The sequence below is a fragment of the Rana temporaria genome, chromosome 9, assembly GCF_905171775.1.
Source record: "Rana temporaria chromosome 9, aRanTem1.1, whole genome shotgun sequence".
NCBI lineage: Eukaryota > Metazoa > Chordata > Amphibia > Anura > Ranidae > Rana > Rana temporaria.
The window spans coordinates 103,639,273-103,656,052 of record NC_053497.1 but is presented as its reverse complement, the minus strand read 5'-3'; the positions used below and the strand labels follow the sequence as shown (position 1 = coordinate 103,656,052).

The 16,780-nt window shown below is 45.5% G+C and overlaps 1 protein-coding gene across 12 annotated transcripts in view; it reads left to right on the top strand.

Annotated features, from left to right (window-relative positions):
- Positions 1–16,780, top strand: part of LOC120913800 (DAB2 interacting protein) — a 628,977-nt gene that overhangs the window by 531,539 nt on the left and 80,658 nt on the right. For all 12 annotated transcript variants that reach the window (XM_040324026.1, XM_040324033.1, XM_040324025.1 and 9 more), the window contains 2 exons: positions 988–1,132; positions 6,028–6,172. In XM_040324026.1, the coding sequence (XP_040179960.1) occupies positions 988–1,132; positions 6,028–6,172 (290 nt within the window). The remainder of the gene's footprint in view (positions 1–987; positions 1,133–6,027; positions 6,173–16,780) is intronic.

Here is a 16,780-nt window from a genome sequence, read left to right as displayed (position 1 = left end):
CAAGTTCCAACTGTATGTTGCTAAATGGCTCCTCCTAGAGTGCAGTTCCAAGTGATACACAATTTTATAGCAGTAAAGCCTTGTCAAAGAATAAAGTATTGAAAGTTCCTCCAGTTCCATTTTTTTTTTACTTCAGCTAGCTTAATTGTACTGCAGTGTGAGGTGGTGCACATATTTGTAATCCAAAATAGAAAGGGAAACAGTAACTGTAGAATATGATGAGATTGATTACTTAGCTGCAAACTATCCCCACTTGTAATTCCTTCTGTGAGTGAACAGTACAGTACTGACCTTGCAGCATGGGGAAAAAGGAAACAGAAAACCCCAGGATCCAGCTATAGAATACTCAGGTGCAATAGATCCACAGCACTACAGGTCTCAGCGGCAGTCTGTATAGCTGGCAATCACTTAGAAATAGCACAGTCACAACATGGATAGGCAAATGCCTTCTCACAACTCTGGATCCCAGCCGTGCTGCTCCTCCCAGTATGCTGGAAGGCAGGTGGCTTCAAAAGCTCTGAAGTGCTGGCTGGCTCTCTTGCTCGATTAGCAGGTCTGCTCACAAGGATCCTTCTGGGGCAGGCGATCCACTCTCTGCTATAGGCCGCAGGCTCTCCCAGTCCTGGGCACACACACAGGCCTTTTGCTGGTTGTTGAATGGCGTCCACAGAGAGAGAAAGCAGGCCACGCCTGTCCTTTTATCTGCTTACCTAACAGGCTGTGCTGTGACTTGGCATTGTGGGTTTGTAGTTTTGCATTGTGAGTTTGTAGTTCCCAGCCTGATTTAACAACATGAGTACTTCCTCGTTGTCCTGAATATCCCACAATGCATAATTGTTTTTCTTAACCAGAAGGAAATACCCTCATAATGTTTTAATGGCCACTAGAGGGAGCCAAACGCTTTTTTATAGAACAATATGTTTCTTAAATAATATCTTTGGTAGTAGACCTGTGCTACACTAATGACTATCTGTTTCCTTTCCTCAGGACTTCCTCACTGATTTAATGATGTCTGAAGTGGATCGATGTGGAGATAATGAACACCTGATATTTCGGGAAAATACACTGGCCACAAAGGCCATCGAGGAGTATTTGAAACTAGTGGGACAGAAATATCTACAAGATGCTCTAGGTAAAATTGTTACATCAGTATTTTTAATGGCTGGCAATCTGCACTCTTTTAGGCCCCGTACACACGGTCAGACAAAACCGATGAGAATGGTCCGATGGACCGTTTTCATCGGTTCACCTCTGAAGTGGCCGTACGGCCTGATGTGTGTACACACCATCAGTTCAAAATCCGATCGGGTCAGAACGCGGTGACGTCAAACACACGACGTGCTGAATAAAACGAAGTTCAATGCTTCCAAGCATGCGTCGACTTGATTCTGAGCATGCGCGGGTTTTGAACCGATGCTTTTGTGTACTAACCATCGGTTTGGTCCGATGGGGCAGCGGTCCATCGGTTCGGTTTTGAAGCATGTTTAGAAATTTTGGACCGAAGGAAAACAGACCGATAGCCTATACACACGGTCGGTTTGGTCCAATGAAAATGAACTTCCGTTCATTCTCATCGGACCAAACCGACCGTGTGTACGGGGCCTTAGTGTTAAAAATTGCAAACCATAACAGAACAGGGGTGACCAGCAATATTACAACCCTTTTCTTGTTTATACTATGGGAAAAAAATCTTCATGTTTGGATGTAGGCAGCGCTGCTGTGTGGCAGTCAGGTTGCTGTTTCGTTTTGCTTCTTGCCCACCAATTCTGCCTGTTAATGGTGCTTAAATGGAACATAAGCAAAATATGTGTCATTACTTAAATAGGAAAGTTGCAAACTTCAAGGAACAGACCCTGTTTTTAAACATTTGTCCCTAGAAGTGTTTGTTTTTGGAAAGGTCCCTTTAACATCGGTTCAGTTCTTCCCGTCGATCAAAGTTTATTTTTGATTATGGTAACTAACAACATTCGAAATGCAAAAACAAATTATACTATATCCTACACTACAGGTTGTCATTGGGTATATTGTAACATGAGTTTTCATAAACTCTGGAGGAATTTTGATGCTGGAATCTATGACTATCAATGAAATCAGTGGATTAAATTTAGTACAACCAGCCTGCCCATAGACTGATCAATATTCGTCCGGTTCCTGCTAAATTTCGATCCATCTATGGCCCTCATAGATAAAGCAGCAATGATATAAGTCTGCGTTTCTCAACTTAAGTCCTTATTTTGCCCAGGTGATTTGATCAGTTTCAGTACCTTAGTAATTACCACAGTTGTTTCATCTTGGGCAAATCCTGAATATATGACCTGTTGGGGGAGCCTTGAGAACTGGAGCTGAGAAAACACGGATATAGGGTCCAGAAAAATGTCATCAAGTTTTCTTATAAATAAATGACTTCAGAAATCTATCACATTTAGGAAAGAAAGAAATATGAATTTTTTTTGTTTCTTTCGCTGAAGCGAAAAGCACAGAAACTTCTCCGATATCTGAGATAGTAAAGAGTGTCTTTCATGACCATAACTGGTAAGGAAGTCCTGATCCCTGTTAAACCCTCTGGACACACTTTCATTATTGCAGATAGGTGAAAACAGTGAGACCATCAATCCTACATGCTATGAGGCCTGGGTTCACACTGGTGCGACAAACGCTCCGACATTGGGAGCTCATGTCACATGACATGTGAAAATCAATGTTTCCCTATGAGAGCCATCTTAACTGGTCCGACACATGTCGGTTCCGACTTTGAAAATGCTCCCTGCACTACTTTGGTCCGACTTTGATCCTACTTTAGCCCATTGAATATCATCACTGAAGTCGGATCGCCGTCTTGCATGATCCGAATTTGGCATGCGACTTGTGCTCTGATGTTCTTGAGGGGAAACTCCACACCAAATTTTAAATAAAAAAAACGGCATGTGTTCCCCCTTCAAGAGCATACCAGGCCCTTTGGTCTGGTTTGAGTTTTAAGGGGACCCCCTACACCCAAAAACGGCTTGGGGGTCCCCCAAGATCAATACCAGACCCTTATCTGAGCACGCAGCCTGGTTGGTCAGGAAAGGGGGTGAGGACAAGCGAGCGCCCCCCCTCCTGAAACGTACCAGACCGCATGCCCTCAACATGGGGGAGTAGGTGCTTTGGGGCAGGGGGGCGCACTGTGGCCCCCCCACCCCAAAGCACCTTGTCCCTATGTTAATGAGAACAAGGGCCTTTTCCCGAGAACCCTGGCCGTTGGTTGTCGGGGTCTGCGGGTAGGGGGCTTATCGTAATCTGGGAGCCCCCTTTAATAAGGGGGCCGCCAGATCCCGGCTCCCCACCGTATGTAAATGAGTATGGGGTACATTGTACCCCTACCCATTCACCTGGGGAAAAAAAGTTCAATAAAAAAAACACACTACAAAAGGTTTTTAAAGTAATTTATTAGGCAGCTCCGGGAGTCTATTCTGACTTTGGGGGTCTCTTCCGACGTCTCCGCTCTCTCCGGCCTTTTCTGCCAGGCTCCTCCGCTATCTTCTGCTCTTTTGCTAGCGAGTGCCTGGTCTTCTCCGTCGTCTTTTTCCGATGTTGACTCGACGCTCTCTCCCACTGTAATGCCGTGTGCATGATGCACAACGACTTATATTGGCATGGGGCGTGGTCACCGGGTAATGTCATCCAGTGACCCCCACCTCCTTATGACGTCACCACCCGGGGCACACACACAGCGGTACAGCGGGAGAGAACATTGAGTCAACATCAGAAGAAGACCGGATGGAAGAAGACGATGGAGAAGACCGGGCACCCGCTAGCAAAAGAGCTGGTAAAAGAGCAGAAGACACCGGCGGGAGAAGAACCAGAGAGAGCGGAGAAGTCGGAAGAGACCCCCGGAGCTACCTAATAAATTACTTTTAACCACTTGCTTAATGGGCACATATACCCCCTTCATGCCCAGGCGAAAAATTCAGCTTTCAGCACTGTCATGCTTTGAATGACAATTGCGCGGTCGTGTGATGTGGCTCCCAAACAAAATTGACGTCCTTTTTTTCCCACAAATAGCGCTTTCTTTTGGTGGTATTTGATCACCTCCTGTGGTTTTTATTTTTTGCGCTATAAACAAAAAAAGACCAAACATTTTGAAAAAAACACAACATTCTTTACTTTTTTGCTATAATAAATATCCCAATTAAAAAAAAAAAAAAAAATTTTCCCCCCCAGTTTAGGCCGATATGTATTCTTCTACATATTTTTGGTAAAAAAATCATAATAAGCGTATAGTGATTGGTTTGTGCAAAAGTTATAGCGCCTACAAAATAGGGGATAGAATTATGACTTTTTTTTATTTTTATTATTTTACTAGTAATGGCGGTTATCTGCAATTTTTGTTAAGACACCGCGATATTGCGGCGGACACATCGGACACTTTTAACAATATTTTGGGACTATTCAGATTTATACAGCGAACAGTGCTATACATATGCACTGATTACTGTATAAATGTGACTGGCAGGGAATGGGTTAACACTAGGGGGCGATCAAGGGTTTAAATGTGTTCCCTGGGAGTGATTCTTATTGTGGGGGAGAGGGACTGACTGGGGGAGGTGACCGATGGGTGTCCCTATGTACAAGGGACACACCATCGGTCTCCTCTCCCTGACAGGACGTGGATCTCTGTGTTTGCACACAGAGATCCACGTCCCTGGCTCTGTGACTGCCGATCGTGTGGTACCTGGCGGACATCGCGGCCACCAGGCACGCGCGTAACACGGCGGGCACAGCTTTTCTCCGATGCGATCGCGCGACGGCACGCATTGCGGAAGTTAACAGGAGGACGTCCATGGACATCCACCCGGCAGGAATGCGCCGTGCTGTAGATGTCTTTTGTCTATAGCGCGAGCGCCAAGAGGTTAAAGCCTGTGTAGTGTGTTTTTTTATTGACACTTTTTCCCCAGGTGAATGGGTAGGGGTACGATGTACCCCATACTCATTCACATAGGGTGGGGGCAGGGATCTGGGAGCCCCCTTATTAAAGGGGGCTCCCAGATTCCGATAAGCCCCCCACCCGCAGACCCCAACAACCAATAGCCAGGGTTGTCGGGAAGAGGCCCTTGTCCTCATCAATATGGGGACAAGGTGCTTTGGGTGGGGGGGCCGCAGGGTGCCCCCTGCCCCAAAGCACCCAACCCCCATGTTGAGGGCACGTGGCCTGGTACAGTTCACGAGGGGGGGGGGGGGCGCTCGCTCATTCCCACCCCCTTTCCTGACCGGCCAGGCTGCATGCTCAGATAAGGGTCTGGTATGGATTTTGGGGGGACCCCCACGCCATTTTTTCGACGTAGGGGGTTCCCCTTAAAACCCATACCAGACCCAAGAGCCTGGTATGCTCCTTTTTTTTATTATTTAAAATTTGGCGTTTAGTTTCCCCTCAAGATTCATACCAGACACAGTGCCTGGTGTTGTCTGGGATAGAAGTTGGATCCCTATTCATTGAAGTCGGACGCATGTTGGACTTCAAGTCGCAGGGCAAAGTCGGATCCAAAGTAGGATGGCTGTCATGTCGTACCAGTGTGAACACAGCCTCAGGCATTATCATGTAATTACAGACACTGGCAACCATCAAATCTCTTCCACACACACTGGTGATCTTTTTTTAACTACAACAGCTGTAGTGGCTGGATCTTATACTGTTTTTGCAATAAATAATTTTCCAAACATTAGTAATATTATGTTCTGATCACAGATATGTCTTGATATTACTGACATATCTTGTGTTAGTAATAACTGAATAAAAATATAATCAGTCGCTAATTTTCCTGATATGAATATGGTGACCATAAAGATTAGAACATCTACACTTTATTCTGCATGTGAGATTCAGCTGCACATTTATTTTCAGGGCGGCTCCAACTTGCATGGTGGGCGGTCATGAAATAATGTTCTCATTGTCTGATGCTCCCAGGCTGGTGTGCTTGTATTGCTGACCGATGTACAGTATATTAATTTGTTAATATTTCATAAACATGACCTTTATGCATTTCTTCTAAGGCGAATTCATCAAAGCACTATACGAATCAGATGAGAATTGTGAGGTTGACCCCAACAAGTGTTCTGCCTCTGACCTCCTGGAACATCAGGGCAACTTGAAGATGTGCTGCGAACTGGCTTTCTGCAAAATCATCAACTCCTACTGGTCAGTGTTGTCAGCCAGGAATGGGGTACCTCTTTACTTGAGTATCACCATCTTGGAATATGAGGCATTTATGCTATAAGTGATGCCAGCTGGGAATGTGAGACATTTATACTATGAGTGCTGCCAGTCAGAAATGGGTGACATTTAAGCTGGCCTTACATGACTTCGTTTTTTTTTCGTCCAGCCAGCTGAACAAAATTGAACTCAACCAATTCCCCCATCCACATGTAGCACCCTGGTCCTAAACAGGGCTGCTAATAAATTTAGTTGTGCTAGGTGGTAACTAGCCTGGCTAATTGATCCACTGATCCCTGTCCTAAGTCTGAGTTTGGGGTGGTCTCTCTCTTCTGTCAATAGGTGGCACTGTTGCTTTTCACATTGGAATGATGGATTACCATAAATTCAGGTAATGGGCAACCAGGTTGTCTCAGCCAATCAACAGGAGTTTCTTTAACCGCTGTGTGTGCTGGGATATTTATTTGGGAGGAGTCAGGTGATTGGGGTTCTTCCCGCCTGGGGGGGGGGGGGGTGTTGAGAAGCTTCTGGTTGCTAGGCCTGAATTATAAGACCTATCCAGCAGTTTGGGGGTCTGCAAAAGAGCAACATCCAAAGTTAAGCACGAAACCTGGGGCAGAACCGCATGTGTTAGAGCAGTGTTTCTCAATTCCAGTCCTCAAGGTGCACCAACGGGTCATGTTTTCAAGCTCTCCATTATTTTTGCACAGCTGATTTGATCAGTTTCACTGCCTTAGTAATTACCACAGCCATTTCATCTGAGGAAGATCCTGAAAACATGACCTGTTGATGCGCCTTGAGGACTGGAATTGAGAAACACTGCGTTAGAGGCACGGACTGAAGGTAGCCTGATCATTGTCGGAGGTAAAGGAGAAGCAGTTGCCACAAAGGGACGACCACTGCTGTTACCGGAGGCAGGTTTGGAAAGGATGAAGTTCTGAGGGAGTACCAGAGCGGACGCTTTGCTAGCTAGGGACAGTGAAGTGGTGGGAAAGCTTCAGTAGGGACTCATCCAGGGAGGCAGCGGGAAGCTGTGAGTAAAGCTTGAAGGAGTACGGTGGGTAGCTGTAAGTAAGGCTTGAAGATAAAGTACAGCAGTTCACTGTGAGTGAAGCTCGGGAAACCAGTAGGTGGCTGAGGGTCCAAGAAGTCTAGCGAGAGAGAGAAAGCTCAGCTTAAGGATCTACAGTGGGATACTGTGAGTTAAGCTGGAATATCTACAGTAGGATACTGTGAGAGAAGTTGTTGCCATATGAGAGAGACAGCGGTTGCTACAAGATGCAGATTGCTGCATTCAGCTTAAAGGCCCTCATTCTGTATTGCTGTCTGCCTAGATCTATTTTTGTCTGCTGAGTTTGCCTTAATTGCATTTGCCTAAGGGTGTCCTGTGCCCTAAACCCTCTCTCCCAAACATTCCTGTTAAGAGAAATAAAACTTTCTTTGTTAATTTTTACAAATAATTACTGACAACCAATCTTTTCACCTTGCACTACACCCACTATGCCTAGTAACCTGTAACCTGAGGAGGAATGTCCGTTCTCCCTGGCTCTGGGGCTCACCATCAGGCCCTTGGAAGTCAGGGAGACCACTACAGACATTAAATATGGATAATGGAAGAATCCTCCCCACTGTGTTGTATTTTGACAGCGGGACTTCCAACTAGATATAAATGTCACCAATCGGGAATGGTTTACATTTATACTTTGAGTACAGCCAGCCAGGATTGGATGACATGTATCCTCTAAACGCTGCCAGCCAGGAGTGGGGGACATTTGAAAATTGAACACTGGCAACTTTAGTAATTCCTTGTCTTCCATTACCACCCTATTTGGCACTTAACAGTTATATTTTCCAAAATCTGCTCCAAATTTGAACCTGTGAATTTGTTTTAACGCAGATAATGTAATACTATTGCTGGTTAGAACAGGTTAATATCCGCTAATTCTGGGATTTGTTTCATCAGTCATGGAATGTAAAATGGGATAAACAAAAGGTCTATGTGACAGTTGACAGAATGACGGTTTCAGCTACAAGATGAGGGAGGTCAGGCATTACAAATCATTTCAGTGCATCTGTTGCGCTGAATGGTGCTGGTTGAATTTGGCATTCTGGCTCCACCTCAGGAGTTTTATTGACAATTATTTCTGTTCTCCTAAAATCACAGAAAACTGCAACTCATCAATAGAAATTAGCCCGAAAACACTGAATGAAAAATGGCCCATAAACCTAAATCGTGGCATATTCTGCTCTGAGAATTGTGCTGCTCTATCAGCAGAAATACGCTCCCATGTTTTGTTTCCCCAACCCCTTGATAGTCATATATTTAAGAGGGAATTGAATGGTGGTGATTATAGGACAATTTAGACATCTGGAATGTTCCGGAACATGTAGCCTGCGTTGCGCTCCGGAGACCATTAGCAGGGAACGATGTAAAAAGTGATGGTTTGCCTTATCTCATCTATCCTGCTACATCATAATCTGATGCCTTCCATGCCTGGAGGGAGCGGGTGAAATGGAGCCACAAACTACCTAAATATCGACATTTATGAACATCTGAAAATACTCTCAGGTGAGAATATCCCCCATAATGCACCAATTTATCTTGAGATAAAGAGAAAGAAGAGAGACTATATATCTTTCAGAGTTGAAATTTCCCCTTCCCAAGCTATGTAGTATTATTCATATTAGTCTTCAGTGCACAGAAGATATTGGGGTGTTATCCATCAAATTAGGACAAACTTAAAACTCAGAAATTCTGATTACTGTCTATGATGAACAAAGCTTTGCTGATTATTTACCTGGTAATATAGTGAAATTATGTGACATACTTTCTGGGGGAAATTAAACTTCAAGACAAAAGTCACAAGGAGCAGAAATTGCCCCTTTGCTCATTATTAACTTAAATTTTGGCTGCAGAGTGCAAAAACAAATTCATCCTATATGTACAAAATTAAACAGATTGGTGTTTTCTAGAAGCTGTTATTAGATCTGATTGGAAGAGAAGAAAGTAGGTGGACAGGAACAATGGTGCGCAGAATTGAAGCCCTTAGATTGTGGGTGCAAAACTGAGAACAAAAGGGGTCTACCACTTTCCAGAGGCAACAACGATAATGCCGGGAATTAAATAAAAGCACCAGGGGTATGTTTATTAAACATGGTGGATAAGACTACTTTACCAGAAAATATATATGTCCCCAACACTCGAGTGCTATTTCAAGCCCGCAAGTTAATTTCTCAAAAACGGTTATCCCCCTATTCCCCCACCTTGAACGAATTGAAAACACAAATAAATCATACTTTATTTAAAGAAAAGCTTGTTACCCTAGGTTATATTTCCGACTTCATTAATTCTCAAAATATTATTGTCCTAAACAGGGGAAGACTGGCTGGTGTCCTATTTTGGAGGGTACCTGGGTATTCATGTTGATCAGCCTGTTATTTATATTGTTTATAGCTGTATGAAATATATGTAGGATTTAGAAGGCGCTGAATGCATTTTTTATTTTTTTTGGTCTTGTTTTAGCCCAGGTTCACACTGGGCTGCGGGAGTGAAGCCATGCGATTTCAGCTGAACTCGCCTGATTTCACTCCCGCTGGCAGTCCCGATTTCGGCCGCGATTATAGAGACATCTGTGCAGGTTTCTGCACAGATGTCAATGTAAAAAGTACAGGAACTACTTTAATTAGGACGGGGCCTTGCCGGCAATTTGCGGCAAATACCGCCGTTTTGACATGCGATTTGACATGCCAAATCGCATGTTAAAACGCGCCAGTGTGAACCAGGCCAATAGGTTTTGTATATTTATATTGGATTTTTTTCTTGTATAAGAATGATTTAAGATGTTATTTGGATAATTACATTTCTGGAAGGTTTATAATTATATTGACATTTAATTGTAACTGAGAGATTTTATTTCCTGATTGTTCGTATTATAATAGAAATGTCTAAAAACAAATAAAAAATGATTAGTAAAATAAATAAAAGCACTAACAACACTTTTCTGGCTGCGTGGCCCTTAAAAATGGCCTGCACAGATTAAAAAAATCCCTGACATCAGTTTCAGTAACTTTGCAACACCTGCAGCAGATTGAGGTAGTACTTAAAGGGGGTGTAAAGTGAAAAACACCTGGCAGTGACCGCCCCCCTGTTTTACTTACCTGAGCCCCGTATTTCCCTCGGCAGGGATGCGCTGTCCCTCTCTACACGGGACCCAGACTCTTGATTGGTTAGATTGATAGCTGCGCAGCCATTGGCTTCCGCTGCTGTCAATCAAATCCAATGACGCAAAGTCCGGCATTCGTGTCTATGGACATAAGAACAATCACTTTAACCACTTCCCATCTCTAGGATATACCCCTACATCCTCAAGAAGAAATAGTTATACCAGGATACAGCCATGATCCCGGTATCAAAATTTGCAGCAGGCAACAGGCTTTCATGTAAAAGTGATCCAAGTGGCTCTACAGCTGCATGATCACTTTTACAAGGCATGGTAGGGAGCCCTCCGCCTCCCACTGTTTCTAGGCTCTTCCATTCCACCAGGAAGCCCGGGCCTACTACACTCTTGTCAGGCCAGTTCCTCCTCTTCATCTGTGATGAATGATTCGGTTTTGGTTGTTTGTTTAATGGCCTGTACTGGCCAGAGAGGCAACCATCCAAACCAATCTTGTTTCGATCAGCTGTCTTGTTGGGCAGAGGAGAAATCAAGGGGTCTAATAGACCCCAAGCTCTCTTAATAAAGAGTACCTGTCACTGTCCATGTTATTACAAAGTATGTTGTTCATCCCTTGTGATAGTAATAGGGTTCAATCGAACAAAAAAAAATAAAGAAAGTGTAACAAACATTTTTTTTTAATTAAAATAAATCGTAAAATGAAAGCGCCCCTATACTCCCCACTGTGCATGCACAAATTTTGCAAACTGTCATTGCAACACACGTGAGCTATTGCTGTAAATGTCAGAGTGAGAGCTACAATTTCGAGCCCTAGAGTTAAGGTTTAACTCTAAACTGGTAGCCTTTTCAAATGTTGCCTGTGAAGATTTTTAGGTACTGTAGTTTGTCGCCATTTCACAGAAGTGAGAAATTTGAAATGTTGACATGTTTGGTACTGTATCTATTAACACTAAAATGCATTTACAAACAAATAGCCTCCACCTTTAAATGGCATTTGCAGCAAGGAGCCATATGGAAGGCTGGCGCATGTCAAACAAAACCAAAGAAAATTCCCAGCTCAACTTACTAGCCTGCAACCAACTGGATAATCCTGTCTAAAAGTTTGTGTCAAAAACAGGGGTTTCGTTTACACACATTTGCAAATACATGTGTAAACTGCAGAGCCACTTTACTGCACCTCAGTATTATCTTCAGTCCTGGCGCTAAATTTTGAGAGCCTCCACAGTGGAAGCACATGCAATATAAGCCTGCTGAATGGATTGGACGATCCAGGCCGCAATTGTTCTGTTCAAAGCTCGCTTCCCTCTGTTTCTGCCGGAGTGCAGGATAAACAGGTAGTCGGAGTGTCTAAAGGAGGAAGTAACTTGCAGGTATGCATTCAGTATTTCGCCTACATCCAGATGATGAACTTTGGGTCATGTGTGTAGTAGAGCTGCACAATTAATCGTCATTGCGATCTTTTCCCGATCTTTTCCCGTTGCGGTCTTGACACAGGGATTCACAGTCTTTGGTATGCAAAGAATTTTCTCCCTGCACTCAGCCAAAAGTCAAAGTCTGGGCAATCTGCCAAGTCTGGGCAGTCTGCCAAGTTATTAAAACATTCTATCAGTGGAATGTTAAGTCTAAACTAGAGCTGCACGATTCTGGCCAAAATGAGAATCACAATTTTTTTGCTTAGAATGAAGATCACGATTCTCTCACGATTCTCATGGCGTAAAATCTTTTACATTTATACAAAAAAAATGAGCTAACTTTACTGGCTAGTTTTTTTTTTAATTCATTAAAGTAGTTTTTTTCAAAAAAATTGCATTTAAAAAGACTGCTGCGCAAATACAGTGCAACATAAAATATTGCAACAACCGCCATTTTATTCTCTAGGGTCTCTACTAAAAAATTATATAATGTTTGGGGGTTCTAAGTAATTTTCTAGCAAAAAAATAAATAAATGATTTTAACTTGAAAAGAGCTGTCAGCAAAAGGTTTGGTGTTTAAGTGGTTAAACGTTCCTAATTTACATACAGAAGTTTATTCGTTTGATGTGATACAATGTTTAGACTTAACTTTCCACTGATAAAGAATGTTTTCAAAACTTGGCAGGCTGCCCAGACTTGGCAGATTGCCCAGACTTTGACTTTTGGCTGAGAGCAGAGAGGAAATTCTTTGCATACAAAAGTGCAGAGAGAAAATTCTTTTCATGTCAAAGATCGTGAAACCCTGTGTCAAGAATCGCAACGGGAAAAAGATTGCAAAACGATTCTTGACGATTAATCGTGCAGCTCTAGTCTAAACATTGTATCAATTTGACTTTTAAATCAAAGGAATAGACTTCTGTATGTAAATTAGGAATGTTTAATCACTTAAACCCAAAACCTTTTTCTGACGGCTCTTTTCAAGTTGAAATCATTTTTTTGCTAGAAAATTACTTGGAACCCCCAAACATTATATATATTGTGACAGTAGGAGCTACTGTCAAGGTAAAATGGACAGTTTGCTGGGCACAGGGTATGCACATTTGCTGGCGGCCCATGATGTGATGGAACTCTCCTCTAAGAAGGATTTCCTCTTTAACCCTTTCATGCTTAAGCCTATTTATGACATTTGGTGTTTACAAGTTAAAATCCATATTTTTTGCTAGAAAATTACTTAGAACCCCCAAACATTATATATACAGTAGGTGTTTGTGATATTGTGCTTTTAGCAGGACAGCGTCGCGCTGATACTCGGCGACAGGGTGCCGAGATCTCGCCGACATCTCACACTCACTGGAATAGTGACAGCACATCCCAGCAAGCGCGTCATAGAAGCGACGGGAGATCCGACTTGGATTCCCGCCAATTCTACACGTGTGCGGCGTTTGTTATGAATCCTGAGGGGGAAGTCCCCGCCGGATTTTAAATAAAAATCCGGCATGGGTCCCCCCCTCAGGAGCATACCGGGCCCTTAGGTCTGTTATGGGTTGTAAGGAGAGCCCCCCTACGCCGAAAAAAACGGCGTAGGGGGTCCCCCTACAATCCATACCAGACCCGTATCCAAAGCACGCTACCCGGCCAGCCAGGAAGGGAGTGGGGACGAGCGAGCGCCCCCCCCCCTCCTGAGCCGTACCAGGCTGCATGCCCTCAACATGGGGGGGTTGGGTGCTCTGGGGCAGGGGGGCGCACTGCGGCCCCCCACCTCAGAGCACCCTGTCCCCATGTTGATGAGGACAGGGCCCCTTCCCGACAACCCTGGCCGTTGGTTGTCGGGGTATGCGGGCGGGAGGCTTATCGGAATCTGGGAGCCCCCTTTAATAAGGGGGCCCCCAGATACCGGCCCCCCCACCCTAAGTGAATGAGTATGGGGTACATCGTACCCCTACCCATTCACCTGCAAGAAAAGTGGTAAAAACACAAATAAACCACACAGTGTATTAAAATATTTTATTTTTCTGCTCCGGAGGCCGCCCCCTGTCTTCTTTATTAGCTCTTTTACCAGGGGGGGCTTCTTCTTTGACGTCTTCGGGTGGGTGGGGGCCGCCGTCTGGTTCTCTTCCACCGCCGGGGGGGTGGCTTTTAAAAAAGCCCCCACCCCCCCGGCGGGTTTCCTCCGGCGTCTTCGGCGGGGCTCTTCTTCTTCCGCTATCCCGACGGGTCTTCTCCGCTATCCGGGGGGTCTCGCCGCTCTCCGCTGTTGACTCGTCGCACCCCGGTTCTTCGTCTCGCAGTCCGGTCCCTTCTTCCGTGCTGTACGTCTTCTTCCGCGCTGTGACGTCATGTTCTTCACTTCTCTTCTTCTCCCGATGTTGACTCGCCGGTCCTCCTCGCTGAAATGACGGATGCGCGCCTTGCATCGGACCTATATAGGCCTCACAGTCCCATCATGCTCTGTACCTACCCATGTGATACCTACCACATGGGTATCACATGGGTAGGTACAGAGCATGATGGGACTGTGAGGCCTATATAGGTCCGATGCAAGGCGCGCATCCGTCATTTCAGCGAGGAGGACCGGCGAGTCAACATCGGGAGAAGAAGAGAAGTGAAGAACATGACGTCACAGCGCGGAAGAAGACGTACAGCACGGAAGAAGGGACCGGACTGCGAGACGAAGAACCGGGGTGCGACGAGTCAACAGCGGAGAGCGGCGAGACCCCCCGGATAGCGGAGAAGACCCGTCGGGATAGCGGAAGAAGAAGAGCCCCGCCGAAGACGCCGGAGGAAACCCGCCGGGGGGGTGGGGGCTTTTTTAAAAGCCACCCCCCCGGCGGTGGAAGAGAACCAGACGGCGGCCCCCACCCACCCGAAGACGTCAAAGAAGAAGCCCCCCCTGGTAAAAGAGCTAATAAAGAAGACAGGGGGCGGCCTCCGGAGCAGAAAAATAAAATATTTTAATACACTGTGTGGTTTATTTGTGTTTTTACCACTTTTCTTGCAGGTGAATGGGTAGGGGTACGATGTACCCCATACTCATTCACTTAGGGTGGGGGGGCCGGTATCTGGGGGCCCCCTTATTAAAGGGGGCTCCCAGATTCCGATAAGCCTCCCGCCCGCATACCCCGACAACCAACGGCCAGGGTTGTCGGGAAGGGGCCCTGTCCTCATCAACATGGGGACAGGGTGCTCTGAGGTGGGGGGCCGCAGTGCGCCCCCCTGCCCCAGAGCACCCAACCCCCCCATGTTGAGGGCATGCAGCCTGGTACGGCTCAGGAGGGGGGGGGGGCGCTCGCTCGTCCCCACTCCCTTCCTGGCTGGCCGGGTAGCGTGCTTTGGATACGGGTCTGGTATGGATTGTAGGGGGACCCCCTACGCCGTTTTTTTCGGCGTAGGGGGGCTCTCCTTACAACCCATAACAGACCTAAGGGCCCGGTATGCTCCTGAGGGGGGGACCCATGCCGGATTTTTATTTAAAATCCGGCGGGGACTTCCCCCTCAGGATTCATAACAAACGCCGCACACGTGTAGAATTGGCGGGAATCCAAGTCGGATCTCCCGTCGCTTCTATGACGGCTCTGTCTCCATCGCGGCAAGCCAGCTCGGCGCTGGCTCCCGCGATGGGGCTCGTAGGTGCTCAATCTCGCCGAGAAAGAGAGCGAGATTGACACAAAATCGGGTTCACCTACTGTATATATTTTTTTAGCAGAGAATAAAATGGCGATTGTTGCAATATTTTATGTCACACGGTATTTGTGCGGCAGTGTTTCAAACGCAACTTTTTGGGAAAAATTTTCTTTCATGAACTTTAAAAAAATGAAAAAGTAAAGTTAGCCCAATTTTTTTGCATAATGTGAAAGATGATGTTACGCTGAGTAAATAGATAACAAGCATGTTACGCTTTATAATTGCACGCACTCGTGGAATGGCGACAAACTACGGTACCTAAAAATCTCCATAGGCGACACTTTAAACTTTTTTTACAGTTACCAGGTTAGAGTTACAGAGAATTATTGCTCTCACTCTAACGATCGCGGCAATACCTCACATGTTTGATTTGAACACCGTTTTCATATGCGGGCGCGACTTCCGTATGTGTTTTCTTTGTTGCGCAAGCTCGCGGGGATGGGGGTGCTTTAAAAAAAAAAAAAAATCTTATTTATTTTTATAATATTTAATTTTTTTTTTTTTTTACATTTTGATGACTTTTATTGCTGTCACAAGGAATGTAAACATCCCTTGTGACAATAATAGGTGGTGATAGGTACTCAGGTACTCTTTATTGAGGGATCGGGATTCCAAGACCCCCGATCCCTCCTTTGCACTTCAAAGTATTCAGATTGCCGAAAACGGCGATTCTGAATACTGTATACTTTTTAAAATCGGGCGCCATTGGCAGCCGAGAAACCCGGAAGTGATGTCATGACGTCGCTTTCGTGTTTACATGGCGGAGACTGGATCAAAGCTGTTCACGCTTAGTTTCAGTCTGCGCCTGGACACCGGTGGGACGGAAGGCCCGGTCAGAGCGGCGAGAGGCGGCGGGAGGGGGGGATGTCCCCTCCCGCTCCTCCGGCATAACAACCGAGCGGCTTTTAGCTGCATCGGTTGTTATGTCTGGATAGCCAATCACCGGCTCTAAACAACGGTACCGGGGTGATGCGTATGCTCGGCGTGAAAGGGTTTAAACTGGCGGTAGTCATAGTGGTCACCATCCATCAAATGGTAAACCGACCGGTACACTATCAGTAAAAAGGTTTGCAGCAATATTGGCCACCGGTCTCTAGGCCATTTCCTCCTTACAGCGACTTTTTCAAGTTTTCCCAGGAAGTCCCCAACTTCTTCTGTAGGTAGCATGGGTTGCATGTAATCAGAAGCACAGATCATAGCCCCTTGAACTGCATCCGACTCTTTACTCTGATTCCGCTTGAACCACTCATTCACGGTCTCATACACCACTGGCCCCTTTTGACTGGCCCTCCTAGGTGGAGACATCTTCTCAGGCCACGCTGAGC